Source organism: Pyxicephalus adspersus, chromosome 8, assembly GCF_032062135.1.
Source record: "Pyxicephalus adspersus chromosome 8, UCB_Pads_2.0, whole genome shotgun sequence".
Lineage (NCBI taxonomy): Eukaryota > Metazoa > Chordata > Amphibia > Anura > Pyxicephalidae > Pyxicephalus > Pyxicephalus adspersus.
In genome coordinates this window covers 39,982,586-40,004,991 of record NC_092865.1, presented here as the reverse complement: position 1 = coordinate 40,004,991, position 22,406 = coordinate 39,982,586, and the positions used below count along the sequence as shown (strand labels likewise).

Below are 22,406 nucleotides of genomic sequence, written 5' to 3'. Positions count from 1 at the left end.
GAAAACTATTCTGTTTTACTGAAAGAGTAGTGAATGCTTGGAACAGGCTTCCACAGAAGTGGTTCCTAAGTCAACAGGAAGTGAATTTAAACATGCTTGGGACAAACATAGAATTTTACCCAGACACAAGCTTAAACAAAGGAAGGGGCCAGGCTGATGGACCACTCTTCTTTGTGAAATACACTTTATTATTTTTGCGAACCTTCTAATGACCATCTAGTGGTAACTATATTAAACTCTAGCTCTCCTAGTCTAAAGAAGAATAAAGGGGCTTGTATTATTGACTTCCTTATAAAAAGGCTGGTTGCTTGGCTGCTATGCTAATCCAGTTCAGCACCCCCTATGTGACTGATTTGGAACAAATAATCTGATCAGAAAACTACATTTTCTGCCTACACAATGTTTTAAGTTTAATGTGATCTTCTTCTGTCTTTTACAGGATTAAAACAAGAGGGTCAGCATGATAGTCAGAAATCTGGTATTTTAAGAATCAGTTTAGCAATGGAAGTACATGTTTCTTTTCTGACACTTTAAAGCAAAATCATAGCTAGACAACTAATTACATAATATGCATACATATCTGTGCATTTACTGTTTTGTTCTTTCATAGGATTTATAATTCCATACAGTTTTGTGATTTACATCTGGCATACTGAGCAGCCAGGCAACAAAATACTTTTTTCTCATTTCAGCAGTTGAGCTTTTTATGTCTTATATCTTGACCTTCAGTCTGCTCATTAAATCATCTTCATAAGGTCTGTTGAGTTAGCAGGCAGATGATATACAGGTAGCTGAACCAGAAAGCAGTACAACTGAACCATGAAGCAGTGGATTGATCCTCCTGGCTGTGCAGTGGGGTTTTCTAAATCACACGAGTGCCTGGAAAAAAATGCAAACCGGCAGGTAAAAAAAATTCTGCTGCAATTAGCTGTTAATAAAACATTTAAATATTGGGGTTTATATACTGCTACACAGATGTCCACCAGTGTTGCAGTTTGGTTGGTTTGAGCCATCAAATATCAAGTTATCAATCAGTTGACCTATAATATTTATAAATTGCTGAATTTCTTGAACTTTCTTTCTTGAGTATTATAAACAGCAAATGTAGAGACAAGGATACAAGAGAAGAGCTATTGGTGCCAATGCAAATGGTCATCCGGAGGTTTGCACTTCAATCCATGAACCCAAAGAGCCCTCGCTTTCCAGGTTCACACAGGAATATGCAATGGGTATCACATTACTGCTATTGAAGCATGCATGCCGGGCTCAGTGTACAATCCTGGCATACCAGGGCACCAGGAGTATATGCTTATAAAAGCCACATCATTATGGCCTGGCCAATCAAAATGGCTGAAAATCCGAACCCCAGAGAAAAAACAGGATGTCAACACTGGTGATGGGACAAAAAGTGTTTATAGTGTGTATAGTTCTAGTGCAGAATCTCAGTCCACAAAATATACATAGCCATAGACAAAAGCAGAAATATTTCTTTCTGGATATTATTATTATTAGGGTGATCAACAGTGTCAAAAGCAGAGAGTTAGTGCTCAGGTAATGGGTGAGTCTTTTGTAGACAAGGTGTTCAAGAAGTTTGGAGACATATGGGAGAAGGAAGATAGGACGGTATATCACAAAATGTTATGGAATAAGTTCTTACAATGTCTCCGACATCTAACTTAGGCCATATATATATATTAGGATAATGACTCACATGTGGGTAAACATTACAACATACACATATACATTATATATTTATTATAATGATTGCATGATAAATCCTTCATCGTAATTCATCTTATCATGGAACCCCCTTGAGGCAGGACAGGAGAAGGATTGTGATGATGAATTAAATGTTATGAAGACACTAATTATATTTCTGTTTTTCTGTCTTTATTTCAAAAAGATGTCCCCGATGTAAAATATGCAGCTGGGGAAAGTCACTGCATACCCCGAAAACAAAGGACGATTCTTCCATTCTGTCCTCACATTGGAGTATATCAGTGCCAACCCTCAATCGTACCTATCCTGACACTCCATCTACCCCAGTATTCCCCCCACTAGAATTATATCTGCGAATATCATCCCACACCAGGCTATGAGGAGGCCCCACCATATATCAATGTCATATTTACAACTGTTTGACAAGTAATGAGCCTCAACCATAAAGACATAAACTAGGAACTTCATTTTCTATACATTTTTAATGAAGTCTCCATGAATCCGAATGCACCTTTCAGATCTTTCTTTTAACACCTTTATACCCTTTATAGAGCACCAGTGTCATTGTGCCCCCTCAGCACCATGCCATATCTACCCCACCAGTGTCATTGTGACCCCTCAGCACCGTGCCATATCTACCCCACCACAGAGTCTCAGGCCTCCTCCCAGCACTGTCCCCCCTCCCCCGCCATATCTCCCGCACCGGAGCCATTGGTGAGGAGTCCGGGGCCCCATAGCAGACATCAGGGTACCCCGGGACACGCCGGGTGAGTGGCAGCCCCGGGTCTCTGTTACATTGTGTGTAGGAGATCCATAGCCCCGGTGCAGAGATGTGACAGATGTGATAACACAATAACACTGATCAGCTCCCTCCTTCCACCCCTCTCTCCTCTCTCTCCTCCCCTCACTCAGTGCGGTATTTTCCCGTCTGCCATTGCGGACGTTGCTGGTCCTGTGTGTGGCGGAGGCCGATGCTGAGCACAAAGAGCCGGACATCTGACGGGGACAACACAGCACCCATACAGCACCCATACACAGCACCCATACACAGCACCCATACACAGAACCCATACACAGAACCCATTCAGCACTCATACACAGAACCCATACACAGCACCCATACACCACCTATACAGCACTCATACGGCACCCATACACAGCATTTATACGGCACCCATACACAGCATCCATATACAGCACCGACACACAATACATCTGCACGGTGAGTGTGGCCGGGATCTGTTCCTGTGATCTGCACGGATCTCATCATAGACAGATCTACTGATCGGGTGGGGGTCATTGTTATATATTATATGTCAGGATCGCACGGTGTTTGCTGATCGGTATGTTATATCATAGTAAATGTCACCGGGTTTTATTTTCTCATAGAGCTTATTACAGATTGTCATCATCATATATCTGTATATTATCTATACATCTGTATATTATCTATATATCTGTATATTATCTACCGGTATATATCTGTATATTATCCATATATCTGTATATTATCCATATATCTGTATATTATCTATACATCTGTATATTATCTATATATCTGTATATTATCCATATATCTGTATATTATCTATATATTTGTACATTATCTATATATCTGTATATTATCTATACATTATATATATCTGAATCCATATATTATATATTGATCGGTATATCCGGCCAGGCATTATTCCAATCATACACTGATATTTTCATGTTTATTGTGGATGTTGGAATTGCATTGGTGGCTTTTTTGCCTTTTTTTTTTAATAACCATCAAAATCCGAACCACTTTTTGTGTTCCATTGAATCAGATATATTAGTGAAACCAATCGTGTTTGAAATATTGAACGCATATATATATATATATATATATATATATATATATATATTAAAATTCTCCATTGAATGATCAGATGATGCAGATGATTAGAAGGATTGACTGAAAATAACACAAAGAGGAAGTCACATAATGTACGGCTGGCATTAGGTCCTATGTACTAAAAGCAAAGAATATATCACTGTGGCACGCTGGCAGTGCCAGGTCACATGACAACGCATTGTACATAGCGATGTTTCAGCCTAGGTAACATATAGTGTGTGTAGTGTGATTGTAGCTTGGTATTCATGGAAGACATTTATTGCTGCCTTTGTGCCTTCTCTATCATTAGAATAACACAGGAACATAGGAGCTGCCTGCAAAGAAAATACTTCATAATTACCCGTCACTATGCCATTCTGCCAGAGGTGACCATATTCTGTACAATCACCTGGAGATCTACCCACAACTATGTTTTGTTTATTGTGCAAATAGATTGTTTAGTGTATACCAGACAGACTTGGCTCAAAGATTCATCATCCCCGCCAATCTTTGAAGAGCTGTGCACACACATCACACGTCAGATCGGTCATCCCAGGCCCAGATTTGACATGTGCACACTGGTCGGTGGCGATGTTGTTCATCAGTTTGCCATGGCAGATCAATGAATGACCAGTTGGGAATAACCACTATGAATGTCAATGGAAAAGAACACTGTGGGGCGCTGCTCACTCGTTCTCCCGCCTCTATAGAACAGAAGAGGTGCTGTGTGTACAGCACTGGGCATTGGGATTGATGTACCCAGCTATACAAACTGGCATTGGGATTGATGTACCCGGCTTTACATACTGGGCATTAGAATTGATGTACCTGGCCATACATACGGGGCATTGGGATTGATGTACCCAGCTATACATACTGGGCATTGGGATTGATGTACCCAGCTATACATACTGGGCATTGGGATTGATATACCTGGCTATACAAACTGGGCATTGGGATTGATGTACCCGGCTATACAAACTGGGCATTGGGATTGATGTACCCGGCTATACATACTGGGCATTTGGATTGATGTACCTGGCCACACATACGGGGCATTGGGATTGATGTAGCGGGCTATACATACTGGACATTGGGATTGATGTAGCGGGCTATACATACTGGGCATTGGGATTGATGTACCTGGTCATACATACTGGGCATTGGGATTGATGTAGCGGGCTATACATACTGGGCATTGAAAATTATGTATGTGGCTTCACATTCTGTGCATTAGGATTTATGTACCTGGCTTAAGATACTGGGAATTAGGAATAAAGTTAGTGGGGACACATAGTTTTTTCTGGAGTGAAAGTTCCATCCTCATGACATTATAAAAGAGGAAAAATTTGCAACAGTAACAGACGGAAAGAAAAATTAGAAAAAAAGAGTTTTAGCCTTTTACTATTTTATATTTGTTGCTGTTGGAAAGTTCCCCCAACGTTTTCAGCAGGACATGCAGGACCGAAGTGTATAACTATATATATTGTGTAGTAACAAACTATATATATGTGTAGTAACAAACATTACATATTAGGCAAAATTTTAGCCCAGTTTTAGGCGCTATACAAATGTCATGTGAGATGATAGTCCCCCACTCACAAGAAATAATTCCAGAATATGATAAATGATCGCAGTCTTCTGTTTTCTATTGCGTTTCGCCATTGATAGACTTCCTCAGGGGTGAACACGACATGCAATGTAAAGACTAAGTTATCAAAAGATAATGTTCATCAGAGAATATATATATATATATATATATATACCGGTATATATACAATTTTTGAACAAGCCAATTTGTCATGTTATTTTAAAAATACAATTCTGTATGGAGCCAGCCATCCTTAACTAAAAGGAAAAAATATCAAATTTGCCTTTTTGGAATTAAAAGTAACAGTATTTTGTTTCCAGGCAGAATTTCCCAAAATATTTATCCTTGGTAATTAACTTGCTGGCTGACCCAGGAGTCTGCACACAAATTAGAGGAAGTGGTAAATGTTGCATCTCTAACTGTATCTTTGTAGGTTATTTGCACATCTGAAGGGAAAGTGAAATGTTTCTTTTTACAGCACTTGTCTATTATGTAATCACAACTGTGTAACGGCCTGAAAGCCAGAACATACTTCTTATCCAATGCATTAAAATATATCTGTAAAAATGATTTGCCAAAACCTTTACAATGTGTATAGCTTGTACTTAAATGTTTCTTTATTTGTGCTAAATATTTATTTTTACTTTCTAGGTTAATATAAGCGTCAGTTTTCTGACATAAAGTAAGGTAAGTGCAATAGAAATGATCAGGTCCCAGCCCTTATTAGTTATGTCTGGACTGCACACTGGGAATAATCCTGACATCAGTCTTCACATCTTTGTCTTACTTGAATAATTATAGTTTTACTCTTTTCAATTGCATCGTAAAAGTTACCTATGTATATTCTTGTTGGCTCGCCTCTAAATTAGTTTACAGGTAGTGCCTAATACACAGTACACACATGCACATCCTCTACTGATGTGGCCCTCAACTGACCAATCTGTTCAATCAATCAAAAGTCTGAAAACACTGTACATTTATGTATAAGATTCTGCCCTTCCAATCATTTTGTCCAGGGTAGAAAGAAAAGTATTCCTAATGGATTTACTAAATTTTTTGTACACACAATACAACTCCATGAATATTTACCAACATGTTCAATCAAACCGTCTAGAACCCAGAACAGTTCGTCTTTTATGGTTGGTTGCTGTAGAATTCTCTCCATTTTTATTTCAGATCATTGTATTGGAAATGGGCCTGTCTTCTATGTGCTATTCCCTTTCTCTGCCTTGTTATTAGCTGAATATTACTAGTTGGAATATAATACCATACGTCTTTAAAAATGATCAGACCTAATGATTGACTAGAGTAAAGATAGGCTTTTAATGGGAACGTATCAACTGTGTAAAAGAAACACATTTATTTATAGCATACTTTTGGACACTGACCATCCTAGGAATATCTGATTTGAAAGCATAATCCACTCCATGTTTTTTTGTTCCTATATTCCTAAATCCCAGTCATTTACCCAATAAAAATAGTCTCAGCCAAGTTTTACATTCCACAGGCATTCTTTTTAAAAAGGACTGAGCACTTTGGGATGTAATACCTAACAGAAGATAAAAAAGCAGAAGACCTAGGTCCAATAACTAATAAACAATATACTAAGCTCATTTTACATCCCCATAACTGTTTTTTACATTTAAATTCCAACAAATCTAATTTGAATGATTTTTTTTAGTCGGGAAGTTTCTTTGTTTGGGTCCCGCATTGTCCCAGTATCCGTCTTCAGTATGGTGCAGGGCGCCGACATCTTCTCTCTTCTTCCAGGTTATTCTTTCTGCGTCACCTGATCTCGCACTGCACAGGCGCAAGATTGGGTGACCCAGATGGGGTAAAAAGAGTGCCAATCTCACTGTGTATGCCCGAGGTTAGGGCATGTGCAGAAGGAGCAGCCAAGAATCTCCTAGGATGTGTGACACAGGTACCCCAGGAGGCTTTGCACTCCCATTCTGTCTTGATTGTGGTGTGTTGATCCAAAATAATATTAGTTAAATAAAAATTTTACCTTAAATAAAAGGGTTGTCTGCCCTTTTATGTAAAGTACAAATTTTGAGTTTAGTACTTTAGGGCTTTAATAAACCTTTTTTTATTAAACAACAGGAGTGATGCCCATGTGCATTGGTGTACTATGTATGAATTTCTGTATTGATTTGTGACATCTGGATTGTAAGTGGTCTGCACCATATATTGTGCTGTTCTTAATTTATGGTTGAATATATAGAGTTTCTGGACATGGCTACCAGTAAACCATTTTTGTTTCTGAATTTCAGTTATCATGTCTCAGACAGTGCAAGCCAACGGAGCTCAACCACTAAGCAAAACGTGGGAGTTAAGTTTGTATGAACTACAAAGGACACCGCAGGTAAACCCATTTGATTTGTGGAAGTGATGTCTTTATTGTATGATGTGTTTATTATTATTTATTATTGAATGCTTGATATTTTGACAGGAGGCAATCACAGATGGGTTAGAGATAGTAGTATCACCCAGAAGCTTGCACAGTGAACTTATGTGTCCAATTTGCCTTGATATGCTAAAGAACACAATGACAACTAAAGAATGCCTTCACAGGTTTTGTGCTGACTGCATAATAACTGCCCTCAGAAGTGGGTAAGTAAGGCATATTTGTCATTATTATATTACCCAGGGCTGGTGACACCGACTCTACCAGATAAGCAGCCTTAGCTCCCCATTAAAAGTTTTTCTTATTTTTTTTTATGTATCATTTCCATACAGTGAGTGCTATGCTCTCTGTGTTGTTATCCATTTCCATTTAAATGATAAATTCAATCTAAAAGTAATGAGTACAGATGAAACAATAAAAAAATGTATGTTATTATTCTATTTATTTTAAAGAATAGCCTTGGCATCCTTTATGGTAAGTAGGAACATGATACTAAGCTTTACAAAATGCATTTTAAAGCTCAATTCCAGCCAAAACAAGAATGGGGAAGAATAGGAGGTTTTTAGTTTTAATTGAAAAGATTTCCCTCTTTTTCTCTTTGTGACACTAAAGCCTCATGATTGTTTCCTGTGACAAAGGAACCAATGAGCACTGTACACACACTTTGCTGTTCTGTTCTATAATTAGGGGAGGATTAGTAAGCAGACATCTGCTGTGCTTTTCTGCATAGAGTAAACAGTCGGTCATTTCCAATTGGTCACTCATCAATCAACTGTGGCACATTGATGAGCGTCCTTGAGGAATGCCTATAATCTGAGGTAGGTGTACATAGTTTAATATTAGAAATAGGAGCAAGCAGGAATGGAAAGTTCATACAGCAATGAAAAAAGAGGTTCTAAACCTTCATTGCACAATTTTTCGCTGTCTGTGTCCCCATTACAGACATTTGTCTTTATATTCTGTCCCTCTGGCCCCCAAGGAGCAAAAAGTGAGTGCAAAAGTTGGGGACAGAGAGAGCAGTAAAAACCTAGACTTTCTTACTCTTCTTCAGTGTATTCAGCACAGACAAAAAGAAATTTGGTTGAAGTTGACCTATAAACATATTATATAGAACATACAGCCATCTGAACCTTTGCTAACCTATCAATTGCTAACCTTAAATATAATATTAACAATTCTGTACATAAAATATACAAATAGGAAAGTTACATGAGCAGAATCCAAGGAATAAGCAGCTCAGTATTTGGAGTCCAAGAATTACATTATTTGGATGTATATATTTTTCTGTATTTTAAGCAAAGGCCTATCTGTTCCTCACAGAAATAAAGAATGTCCAACTTGTCGTAAAAAATTGGTCTCCAAAAGATCATTGCGCCCAGATCCAAACTTTGATGCACTTATCAGTAAGATCTACCCAAGCAGAGATGAATATGAAGCTCACCAGGAAAGAGTGTTGGCCAGAATCAGCAAACACAATAATCAGCAAGCACTGAGCCACAGTATTGAAGAAGGTCTAAAGATACAAGCAATGAACAGGTAATACCATATGCCAGCATTTCCTAATATTTTTAAAACCAAGGAACCCTTGAAACACTTCCAAAAATTCCTAGTTTCTCTCCTATCTTTTTCTTTTTTTTTTTTCCTTTTTTTGTATTTTCTTGACACAAAGCAAACTTAAGATATTAAAACTTTTCTTGACACAAAGCAAACTTAAAAGATATTACGAGTCAGAAGCAGATCGTAGCGAGTAACTCTTTGTGATTTGAATTTCTAAAGATTTAATATTAAAGTGGGCCTAAACTCAAAATTTTTTATTTTACATAAAAGGATAGACAACCCTTAAAAAAAACCTAAAAAAAAGGGTTCAGCATCTCCCATTTCTGTCATGATCACCATGGCACAGAATCTGGGACACGTCACACATCCTGGGAAGCTCTAGCTGCTCGTTCTGCTCCTTTTCTTTAAAAGGGAAAAAAAAGTGCATGCGCAATGAGATTGGCAATCTTTTTTTCCCCATCTACGTTTTTTTTTATTCCCCATCACCCAATCTCCTGCCTGCACAGTGCGAGATTGGGTGATTTACAAAGAAGAAGGAAGAAGACTGAAGATGGTGCCCCTGGCGCCGGGACGACGTGGGACCTGATTGAAGAAACCTCTTGATGGATCTACAGATCTGTGGGATTAAAGTATGTGTGATTTTTTTTATTTTTACTTTAGTTCTGCTTTAAAGTGTAGGTGAAGCCCAAAACTTTTTTTTTCAATGTGGGGAAGCCTAACATATTAGTAAAAATCAGACAGGGGTTCTGGTCCTACTCGTGTTCTTTTAAAGCAAAGAAATGTTTGGTTTGACAAGCTTTAAACTCTCAAATCTATTTTATAGACTGTTTCTTTGTATATTCATACTTTTATATTCCACATTAATTGTTTGATGTGCCATTTTATTGCTTTTTAAAAATACAATCAAGTAAATGATTTTCCAGACACATTGAATTAATGCTGTTGCATATATCCCAGTTAAGATTTGATGCACAGGTAATTATTCTAGGTATCTTCTGTTTTGTGCTGTGTACAGGGAAAGGAGAACATTCTAATCTGCTTACCAGTTTCTTCTTCTGGAAAAAAAACAAAAGCGCAGGAGAAGAACGAAATGGTAAGACAATTTAGAATTTTCTCTTTTAATATAAAAATATTTTTGGAAAGCATAAATCATCAGTATTTTTATATGTAGTAATTAGAGATAGTGGAACTTATGGTATGTGAGTAGAAATTGCCCTACGTCCTATTCACACAGTTGTTTTTTTAATGATCTCACCCTCTGCCACCCATTGATCTACCACTACTCCATGTCCCTTTTCATTGTAATGAATGAGAGTGTCTCTATAATAAGCAGTAGCAGGCAGTGTCAGACAATCACAGTAGGTCAAGCTGGTATTTGTAGTACACCCTATAGATTTAGGCACTACTTTTAGCGTCTTGCATTTGGTTCCCTTTTCAACCAATGCCTTTGCCTGTCAGCTGCCTCTTATCTGCTAGGACAAAAGGCCAGCAAAGTGGTAGGAGGCAGCTGCATTTACATGTGGTTGTTACTGGTGGGGGCATTACTTTACAATTGTCTGTGTGAACAAGCCACTACTCTATGAATATTATATATGGTGTATACTATTTTGTAAGACAAAGACATCAATAATATATAACTTGGATTCCATACATACATTGATTTAAATAACATGATAAAGTGTTACTTAAAATATAACTGTTTCAATAAGTGTTTAAACCAGTTTGGAATAATTGTTTAAATGTAAACACTTTGGGAGCTACAAACTATTAACTGCATGAAAGGAATGTGGGGGAAGCCCTTTCAGCACCTGCCTTGTTCAGTTAGCCTTACCAATGTCATACCCAAACATAACACTAAAAATTATAAATATGACATTTTTGGTATTGTGTATCTTGAGCTCTCTTCATCTTCTCTCATCACTGAGGTCAATGTTTAATCAGTCTCTAGCATTGCATTTCAGACAGATTTATGTGTTCACTTCAGGACAGCTGCTTTATGGTTTTTCACAGAACATATTTTTACAGATAAAAAAGAGAATAAATATTGCATTACAGGTTACAAAGGGGGAAGAAGCAACAAGTGGAAAATGGGAGTGGTGCAGAAGATAACGCTGACAGTTCCCACTGCAGTAATGCTTCTGTACACAGCAATCAAGAAGCTGGGCCCAGCAACAAGAGGACCAAAACGTCTGATGATTCTGGTTTGGAGCTGGACGCAAACAATGAGACTGTAACAATGGATCCTGTGTTGGATGGATCCAACGAGATAGAGTTGGTATTCAGACCTCACCCAACATTAATGGAGAAAGATGATAACGCTCAGACACGGTAAAATAATTTTATGTGCGTTTTGAAAAATATTTAGTTGGAAATGACCTAAAATACCTTTTTTTGATTATGCAGTTTCCTTTTCCGCCACTCCATAGTACTATGCTGATATAAATAATTATGTAAATGCCTCTTTACTGTGCAAAAAGTAGTAAATGGGCTCATCTCTCCTATCAGCTTGCTGCTTGCTAGACATGAGCGCTGTAGCATATTGTATTGGTTCCTTATGTAGCTTCTACTTTACTGCTGAAAGGGATTTCAGAAAGTCAATACAACGTTTATTTCAGGTAGTTACATTACTTGTTTTACACTTATATTTAGGAATGCATTACTCAATACACAGTTACATTGTTTGTTATATCTGCCTGGAGTTCAGCTTTGAAAGTGGAGGTGAAAGTATGAAACCCAGGATTATGTTTTAAATGGCAAAATCTAAGTCTAATATTACTAATATTTCAAATATATCCATACCACTATTACAGAAATACGCAGAGAGAGAGCAGTCTTAGTATTGATTTAAAATAAGTATTTATTGATTCTTACTCCCCACTTTCCAATGGTCTTATCTTGAAGGTACATAAAGACTTCTGGAAATGCTACAGTTGATCACTTATCTAAGTATCTTGCTGTAAGATTGGCTCTTGAAGAATTTCGCAGTAAAGGAGACACCAACCAGATGAATCTGAACGCTGCCAGTGAAAAACAGTATACTATATACATTGCTACAGCCAATGGACAGTTTACAGTAAGTAATGTCTCTTCTGTCTTATAAAAGCTCTTCAATAAGTGGGGTTTACCCTGAGATGTTGCTGCTAAACTAACTGTTGAGAAGATTTGCTAAATTCTTCTCCAGCTTTACCTGTCTAACTGCATTCCATTTATTATTTGGGGGGTCTAGGGAAACTGAAAATACATATGTAATGACTATTTAAACTGCAAAGATGTTTGCTGAAGGAAACAGCCATTTAGCCCCTTCCTAAAATGCCATTTAATTTAATTGTGATTTTATTAATACAACCATGACTTATAGCAATATGTGAATAAGTAAGCCAATGCAGGTAATAAAGAACTCCCTTTAACAAGGAAAAAGCAGGACATATATCAGTATTTAACACTATCATCATAAAATGTTTTAAAACATCAACTGTATAAAGAAAGTGTTTATTCTATAATGAAATCAGTAACGACAGCTAATGTAGTTCGCGCCAACATGTAGTTAACCACTAGATGGCAGCAGAGATCCACTTAGGGAGTAACAAAGAACAGTACAGTCTGTATGATGGTTTTGGTATCTGATGCCATCTTGTGGCATTTTAGCTCATTAGTAACAGCTTACTTTAATATGTTATCTTATTATTATTATTATTATTATTAATAAACAGGATTTATATAGCGCCAACATATTACGCAGCGCTGTACATTAAATAGGGTTATCTTGTATTTATTGTATATTAAAAATTCAGACCAATTCTTTATATTCAGAATTTTATCTGAGTTTTTAGTTGCAGTGTTCACCGTATATTGTAATTCCCACATTACTTGCTGCCTAACTACATAATGTGTCATTTTATTAGTCAGTTCCTTGACTAGATCCAGGTTTGCTGAATCAATTGGGTTCTCCCATGATAGTCTATCCAAGGGGTTGGCAAACTCCGGGCTTTAGGCCAGATACGGTCTAGCCTGTATTTCGTTCCGGCCTAACGGCCCCTGGCTCCGGAGCCATGGGTTACCAGCGCATCGGCCAGGGAGCGTTAGGAACTACCGCCCCCTATCAGTTGTTTCCACATTTACTGCGGCTGGCGTTGATACTTCCGCTGCCACGGTAAATAGGGAAACCTCCCTGAAGATAATGCATGTAATGCATACGGAGGAGAGGGATTTCACTTCAGGGGGTGTTGCCTGGTGGGGGTAGAGCCATCAGGGCGGGTTCAGTTTAGTGTGCTCCCGCCCACCCCATAAATGGCCTAGTGGCCAAAAAACTTTGCGGACCCCTGGTCTATCCTCTCCAGATTTGGAGAGCGTTAATAAATCAGGCCCATTGCTGGAAAGAAAATTACACCCTGATAACTAATACAGATAACTGTAATATTTTCTTTTTTTAGGTTTTAAATGGCTCTTTTTCCCTGGAACTGGTCAGTGAAAAGTACTGGAAGGTAAATAAACCAATGGAACTCTACTATGCACCCACCAAGGAGCACAAATAATTTGGACCTCTCTTTTCAAAAGGAGTTTTTTCTTATTTCAAAGACAAACTTACATGTACACTTCATCAAGTGGCATCTCTCTCTTTTCTCAAAGGATGTCTGGGAATTTGTCCACAAAAGAAAAGAAAATATGATGATGTGGATAATGTGTTAAATACAGCCCTTTACAACTTGAGTGATCTGTAATCCTGGAAGATGAGGACTGTGATTTTATGTATTATGGATATTTTATTTATTTAATATTTTGTCTTAACTTGATGGCTATGAATTTTTGTGAAAACAAAGGTAGCATCAGAATGAGCATTGGAAATGATCAATATGTACTAAAGCTAGTGGTATCAAAGATATTAAGGTACCTATAGATATTAGATGCTTTTTCTCCAGTTGTCAAGAATATATAAACCCTGCAAAAAATAACCTTGGTAGTCATGTTTTGGAGATAGGGCTACTGGGTAAGATTAGCCCATTGTAAGCATGTTGGTGCAGCTATCAGTACAGTTTTACAGCTCGTATTACGTGAAAGGTTGCAGTATACAAATGTGTAAGTATATTGTTACCCCCATTTCTTCCTTTGGTGCTAAATCCTGTGCTATATCTCACTCAGCCGTGTCTCCCACCTCTGGTGCTAAACTCAGTTCAATAACTATAACCGCTCCTGTATTTACTCAGGACACAGTATGAGTTTACAGATTCTGCCCAGTACCCACAGTAACAGACAGTTTTTTGAGGATTGGAAGGTAATGTGAGTATCTTGTTTTACAGGTTCTAGAGGGTGATGCATAAACTATTTTCTTTTTGCCTGTGGTAGAAACTGTCACATTTGTATCTGGTTGGGAGCAAAAGAAGATCTGTTAAACTCAAATGCAAAAATGTAATATATTGCTGCATACAAGTCCTTAGAGGCTTTGGCTGCATTATTTTCTGTTTTGTTGGGATGGGTTTGCTTTTCTTTACTTAATAATCTGCCAGTAATACACTTCCTGTCCTGGGGTTTACTAAGCCTATTGTACCAGGACAACAAGTCAGGTCTACTGAAACCTTCCCTTCTCCAATAAATAGTAGGATAGATTTCTATGGTTCTCAGACTTATGTAATTGTTAATGAAGCATAGGCAGTTACAGCTGATTTACAGGAAGATTAACTGGTATTGTTTTTACTTATTCAACAAATTTACCAAAACCTTAAAAATATATTATTTACAGTACCAAAAAGGAGAAAATAAGAGATGGTATTGTTAGGGTTTTACATACACTATACCTGTACCCTTTTTTTATAATTGTAATTCTAGTTTGTTTTTTTATAAATGTAACACATGGACAGTAAATGATCATTTCAGAAATATATTCAAGCACAAAAAGGATACAGAGTGGAATGTACTGAAGTTATTGTTCACTTGTTTTTCTATAGCAGTTCCAATCTCTGTTCATTCTTTAGTTCATTTTCCATATTGCAGCCTTGAAACAGTTAAGTATTGTTGAAAAACAGGCTTTTGCCTCAAAAAAGTGGAACTGTACTCTCCTAACCTCTAGCAATGTGATATTTGCAAGTTTTCTCGTTTGCCCCGACATCTCCCAGGCTCTTCCTGAGTCTGCAACTTCAGCCTTCTCCTGCCTACGCAAGAACTCATTTATAGCTTAGCATGCATTGCAGAGGGGATCCCAAACTGGCAAGTTATAATTTTTTATTGCAGTACATACATAGGGCCAGATTTTTTAAATCTCTCCCAAGGCTGGAGAAGATACACTTTCATCAGCGAACATGGGGGTTCCAGCAAACCTGGAATGGATCTGATCCAGGATTGAATACATTTGCTAACAAAAAAATCCACTCCAGGTTTGCTGGATCTCCCTGCTTCCCTGATACACTTTCATCTTCTCAAGCCTTGGTGAGCTTTAATAAATCAGGCCCATAGTATACCTCTTCTGCGTGTTCATACATTTTGCATTTAAGCCTAGAGTTCCACTTTAATACACTTGATAATGGTAAAATAGGGAATGCAATGCTAAAAATAAACTGAACAGCATTTTACGGTGCCACTTGTAGTCATGGTCTTGAAGTTCCTGTAGGCATGTTTGTCTCTATATTATCCATTTGGCTTTGGCAAATATACTTGTTTAAACAAGTCTGGTATAGTCAGTATAACATGTACAGTATAGGAGACAGTTTCATTGTAAATAAAGTATTTTTCATTTACAAATTAAAAAAGGACTGTGGACTAAATAAAAAGAATGATGATGTTTACCAATTAACATTTTTTAACTGAATTGAATTGACACAGAAACTTATTTGCAGTCCAATATATGCAAATACTTTGTCACGCTATTTATTTATTTTCAGGTAAACATTACACTGATAACATAAAATTTGTATGCATGAAAATATAGGGTCGATTTTAGATAGATCTGTCGAAGTAGTGCATTTTTAGCTGTATAATGGAACATTCTGTTCAGATTAAGCACTTAAATGCAATGAGACCTCAGACTGTTTAAGATTTCATATAAAAAATGAAGTATTGCTCTTCTACTTTCCTGTGCTTTAAAAGACACTTTGCATTATGCAGCAAGTAATTAAAAGGTGTATGTTAGATCACCATCTATCAATTATGAAAAAAAAGTAACATTCTCATCTTCCAATCCCTATACCTAGGCAAATAACATCCCTCCTGGGGGTGCTAGGGTTCCAAAATCTCATAAAAGTTCACTTGTAGAGTGCAGGAGTATTTATCGGATTTTCCATTTTTGTCCTCTATGATCAATTTAGGAACATAGAGTCCTAAAGTCTGGTACCTTGAGGGTATGTTTTCCACTGTAGGTGGATTAGACACTGTCATAAAAGGTAAAGGCCATCCCAGAATTATTATTCTTTTTAAACAGTATTTATATACTATCAACATATTATGCAGCACTGTACATTAACCTCCCTGGCAGTCTGATTATGTCAGTATTTTTGAATGTCAAAGCGGTACATTATTTTGCATGGAAATTTGTTGTTTAATATTGTAGACCTGTAATTTTTAGGAACAACTCCTGAGTATGATAAAGTTTGAAACACAAAGCATAAATTATATTATGTTAAATAATTATGTAAATAAAGGGAGTAGGGTACCTGAGGGAACTTTTAAATAGAGGTGATACGGTTGCCAAGCTTTAATATCATAATCTAATAACGGAAGGAAAAGAGAAAGGATTCAAAAAGAGGCTTTTTTAAAAAAGTAATAATTATAAAATATAATATAATAACAATATATTTAATTTAATAACATAATCAGATCAAAAACACTGAAATCTGTCCAAACAAGGGTGCAATATTATTGGTAAATTACTAGACACTGCATATTGGTCTAGTAGAGTTCCCGGGAATGATACATTTTTAAACATGGTACTACGCAAAGTCTGACGTCACAATCAGGACAATGGAACCTGGTTCCCTTTCTGATTTTCTTTTCTTTGTCATCTCTGTTCGAGCAACAAACCACACACATCCTTGTAGGTGCTGACTTTTTCTCGGTTGGTGGGTTGTAGTCCATGTAGTGACGACCAGTCAGACGTTCTATTCACAGCCATTGATGGTGTTTGGTGGTTCACTAAAATACATTCCGAAACGTTCGAAAATGAAGAAAAAATTACTCGCAGGGTTGTCACTCTTTTGTCTGAACAGAATGTAGGCATTCCACAAGCATTGCTCAAGAAGATGCCTGAAGATTTTTTTATAGTATTTATTTTATTAGTTTAGTTAATTATTTATTTTATTTTTTAGTTTCCTCGTTGCTGGGTAGAATATCATATTTAGGTCAGCTCTCAACACCTCTCATAGTGTTTTTGTAGTCCATCACTACTTGTGTCCTCCCACCTTTTGTGCTTACCATAACAGTGGCAGTGGCGTGGCAAGTAATTTATAAGTAGACCAATACCACTTCTGCTTGGGTTTCACTACCACTCCCTGAATTATCACTAAGCCCAGAAATAGCCAAATGTCATCTTTGGTCACTGGTTCCCACTTTCTGCCTCTTGCAAACCTTAGGTGTGGAGCAGCTAATTGTTGTGCTGCGTACCTGTTTGATTTGGTACTGTGTTTTGCCCACCTTGGTGTGTCCATGGACCACAACCTAGAAGTAACCAGCGGCTCAACATCCTCACCATCAGAGGTGCTGGAGAAAACCTGGTTACTGCCTAGACTCTGTGCCTTGGCCCTACTCAGGGCTCACACCACCTCCGTGCAAGCCATAGCACCCCCTAGTGGTCCTGTCTCTCTGTGTGTGACATTTACAATCTAAGAGTTGAAGGAAGTAGCACACAATAGGAGGGGGGATTTGGGATGGTGTCCAAGTAGTAAGGGTTGTAAGAGGCAAAAGAAGATGGGTCGGTGAGTTTGAAAAGATGGGTTTTAAGAACTCTTTTAAATGAGCAGAAAGTAGGAACAAGCAAAATAGGAAGAAGAAGACCATTCCAGAAAGTTGGGGCAGCACTAGAAAAGTCTTGGAGCCGTGCGTGTGATGAGGTTGTGAGAGAGGAAGTCATTAGTAGACCATTGGAGGAATGATGAGAGCGGCTAGGGGTGCATTTATCAGGTCAGAAAGGTAAGTGGGACAAATACTGTGGAGGGATTTAAAGGCAAAGCACAGGAGCTTGAATATGATTCTAAGTTAGAAATTTTGGAGATGTTGCCCAGGTGAAAGTGACAAGACCTGGAAATTTTATGAATATGGGGGGTAAATGAGAGGGCAGAATCAAAGGTGACGCCAAGACAATGTGCCTGAGGGGAGGGATGAATAACAGTTATTTTTATCAACAGTTAGAAATATGTCAGGGGGAGATTTGGAATATGGAGGAGGGGGTGATGAGTTCTGTTTTCTCCAGATTGAGTTTCAGGAATCGGTCAGACATCCATGATGAGATGGCTGACAGGCAGCATGAAACCTTGTCCAGGACTGATGGACACAGGTCAGGGGTGGACAGATAGATTTGAGTGTCATCAGCATACAGATGGTAATATAAAACATGGAGGATAAGAGACTATCAAGAGAGGAGATCTACAGACAAAAGAGAGCGGTCCGGGGAGGAGGAATTACTATTGAAAGCAGACCAGTAGTGGATGGAGATGATGATAGAAGAGAGGAAAGTGAGTGATGATTTATAAGTTGGAGGGGTAGATATGATTGGAGAGGCACAGTAAGCAGAGACATGGGGTCTGATTTATTAAAGCTCTCCAAGGCTGGAGAGGATACACTTTAAACAGTGAATTTGGGTGATCCAGCCCATCATGTCTGAATTTGTCAATTTTGTCTTAAAGTAGGTGGCTTTATCTTTGGCAGAGAAGGTAGAATAACCCTTTCTACTACCAGCATACCTTATTTTTATTTTATTTTGTATTCTAGGAGGATGGATGTTTTTCCTACAGCTCTGCTTTTTTTAATTTTTAATTTTTTTTTCACATTTTTCTGGACTACTGGACTGGAAAGAGCAGCCTAGAAATGCCTTTTCTGTGCTGGGTTTTTTTTTCCAGATCATTCTATGATTAAAGATGCCTAAGAGAAGCTTTAAGGAGCCACTAGCATTGCCACTTAAGTGATTAAGCCATTTGGAATAAATATCCTGCCACTTCACTGGTTCTACTCCCAAAAGGGTAATTTTAAAGGAATGGAGTTCTAACATCATATTGTTGGTGTGTTGTGCACGCACATTGCACATTTTTTCCTGCCATTATCACAGAGGAAGCAGCTTTCTACTGCTCAACTACTGTTTCCTGGTCACCTTTGGCCACCATACTCTGCTACCAGCTGTTTGAGTTAACTTGTCTCCTACCCTCAGCTCTATTTGCCTACCACTGTACAGCTAAAATTAATATAATCATAGACACACAATATTTTTGGATGTACCTTGGATCAGGTCATCAGAAATAAAAGTTAGCAGAACCTATATTTTGGGGAAAGAAGTCTTGAAAGGGATTCCGTTGGTTGCTCTTATCCTTTTTTACTCCACATGTGTGCCATTCTTGGTCTGGATCTAGATCTATCCTACACTCAGGGGATTCCAAGCCTTCCTTTCTTCTTTTCCCTTCTTTTATGAAAGTGAGACCTCCAGTCCACTGGCACCCCTTCAGGTCCTGTCTGACCTAGCCTGTTGGAGGGCCAGTGAAATCCCTATTTGTGGCCACATCAGCTTGGTTTAGGCTACACTTGGTTGTAGTATTGTGTTCTTTGTCTCAGAATTATTATATTGTTACCTTAGGGCTTCCAACAAGTTCCCTGTGACAGTTCAGTCAGGTTCTACAAATTATACATTCTTCTATGACTATGTGGGATCAGGCCGAGGGTCAATCATTGTAGGCCATAATTCTTAGGCATAACTCACCAATATTTATTACATTTTATTATGTTTAATAATAAACTTTAAATAAAACACAAAAATATGTTGAAAACATTTTTAAATATTTAAACATGAATATTTCTTTGTATTAGACTCAATACAGCTATTTTGTATTGAATCCTATAAAAAATATTAAAATAAAAATTATTGAACCCCGGAGATCGTCGCTGCATTCGCCGTCTGGAGATCGAGGAGGAAGGATGTGTCCCCAGGACCTGCAGGACGACGGGGGACGAGAATGGAGCAAGGTAAGTGGGTTTTTTTTTTAGTTTAAAGCTACCCCGAGTGTGACTCAGGATTACCGCTATTTGCAAGTAAAATCCACCTCGAGTCACACTCGGGAATACCGCTAAGGGGTTAAATAGATTGAATGTCAGATAGAGGGGTTTAAGAAATTTAAAGTGGTTGAGGTATGGGACAGATGTGTGTTCATTGTACTGTACAATAAATCTACTGTTTTGATGGGTGTGGATTACTTTCTTTTTTACCTTCTAATATTGGTATAAATTAAAAAATAATATATAGTACAGGAAACCTCCGGACCTGAGGTGCACCAGATTTTCGAAAATCCCAGATTTTTTAAAAGGTAAACTTACCTCCACACACAGATAACCGCCCCGGTGGGGACACTGATGACAGTAAAAATTTGACAAGATAGCTAACCCCACTTTATCCAAAACTAAAAAAAAAAAGTTTTGACCTTAGACCTAACCCCAGAACGTTTTGTCTTAAAGATTTTTACTTTAGAAATAAATGTCTTAAAACAAATGCAACTGCTATATTAGGTATTCACACAAAACAGGACCATTCACACCATGCTATTGTGGTAACACAAAGTAATGGTTCCTCTGTATGTTGATGTGCTGCAGTGCTTTTCATTGTGAATGGCACCCAACATACCTTCAAAACACAACGCAGCACAACACACATTATCCCTACTGTTGTCTCATAATTCTAAACAGCACATTATTTCTTTGAGCAAGGTACTGTCTTGTGTGAGCGTGCCCTGACAATTGTGCTGGATTGAACATACTGCCTACAGGTGTTTTTTTTTATTATAGAAAAATGCAAACAGCACAGGGTGAGGTTTCCACATTCTGGAAAGAAAACCTGAAAGTCATGACAAAAAATAATTTTTGGTTTGGGCATTTGTGGCTGCCGGAAGCAGGTATAATGAGGGATGCAAGGGATGGGTGTGTTTTATTTGCAGAGCATAAGCATTAGTTTAGTACCATCTGCTGTGGTTTCGGGAGTCAATGGATTGTTTGTTCAAACACATATCTGAATATTCAAATATTAGCAGTGTACTTCATTCAGAATGCTTGTGATCGACTGGGGGGAAGCTACTTCCAGAAATAACTCTGCAAGTTACTGGTGAGTGCAAAGCATTCTAATTACTAAAATATAGACATAGATGTGTAAATGAGCACTAATGGAAGCTGGGGGTAGGGGGCATCTCCGGCTTCCCTTTGGATGTGAATGGCCCCTTTGCTTCCCCTGCTCTGAGACTGTGCAGCAGAAGGGGATTTTGTTGAGTAGTTCCTGATTTCAGTCCTGCGCTGCTATTGGCTGCTGGGGTTTTATAGCCCCTCTGCTCCCACTGCTCTATGCCTGTTGTAGCATTTAGCTGGGCTAATCAGTGCTGGAGTGAGTGCTGGAGCGACTCTGCTTGTGACCCCTCTGTACCTTGTCTTGGCTTTATACTGTTGGTTTGCCTTGTAGTTCTTGTACCGCTTAATCTGTGGGCCCCTGGACCACTGCCAGCCCATCTCCAGACTTCATCCCTTGCTCATAAAGTCCTGGGTGCAACTATGTGCTGGGAAACACAACCAGGGACTTGCTGAAGGTGAAGACTCAGGCGTTAATTTGGGGGACTGGTGTCTGGTGAGTACTGCTGCTGACCAGGGCCTTACATTGCCTATTTGTTTTCCACAATAAATGTGTACTAGGGACATATTAAAGATATCAATGTTACCAATGTTTCTTAAGGCTGGTGCTTTCCAAAATGCAATACACTGGACACGTCATTCCAAACTGTAACACAATTCAACACACAAGTTTGCTTCCTGCAATTTTATGGTGCATTTTGAAACATTCAAATGAATAGTGTCGCATTCCAGCAATATGCAAATGATGTATTACCACAACATGGTGGTAAATGAGTCCTTATGCTAGGTAATTTAAAAATGAGGTGTCTGACAGATTAATAATATTGAATGTAAAAAGAACATTGGCTTGTACTAGCAAACTAGAAAATATAAAAATGTTAAATATAAAAATAAATATAGGCAAATGTTTTATTTTGTTTTTTGGATAGAATAGGGAGTGGTTAAAACTCGTACTGGTTGAGGCAATTTTCTTTTACTTCTTTTTT

General features: G+C 38.0%; 1 protein-coding gene across 3 annotated transcripts; it reads left to right on the top strand.

The window, feature by feature from the left end:
* Positions 1–2,577: 2,577 nt before the first annotated feature.
* Positions 2,578–15,916, top strand: RNF2 (ring finger protein 2). 3 transcript variants are annotated; one of them, XM_072420111.1, is made up of 8 exons: positions 2,578–3,008; positions 5,823–5,858; positions 7,445–7,536; positions 7,624–7,784; positions 8,899–9,114; positions 11,191–11,463; positions 12,037–12,208; positions 13,566–15,916. In XM_072420111.1, exons 3-8 carry the CDS (start codon positions 7,450–7,452, stop codon positions 13,665–13,667), a joined length of 1,011 nt encoding a protein of 336 aa, XP_072276212.1. In that variant the 5' UTR covers positions 2,578–3,008; positions 5,823–5,858; positions 7,445–7,449; the 3' UTR covers positions 13,668–15,916. The 3 variants fall into 3 exon arrangements, with proteins under 3 accessions (XP_072276212.1, XP_072276211.1, XP_072276213.1); XM_072420110.1 differs by having other exon boundaries at positions 2,579–2,941; XM_072420112.1 differs by lacking the exon at positions 2,578–3,008 and having other exon boundaries at positions 4,322–5,858.
* The last annotated feature ends 6,490 nt before the right edge of the window (positions 15,917–22,406 follow it).

Excerpts from the sequence above, each read along its gene's own strand:
- RNF2 (XM_072420111.1), top strand. The coding sequence starts at position 7,450 with ATGTCTCAGACAGTGCAAGCCAACGGAGCTCAACCACTAAGCAAAACG. Across the intron at positions 9,115-11,190 it reads AAGATACAAGCAATGAACAG|GTTACAAAGGGGGAAGAAGC; the intron begins GTAATACCATAT and ends ATTGCATTACAG. Across the intron at positions 12,209-13,565 it reads CAGCCAATGGACAGTTTACA|GTTTTAAATGGCTCTTTTTC; the intron begins GTAAGTAATGTC and ends TTCTTTTTTTAG.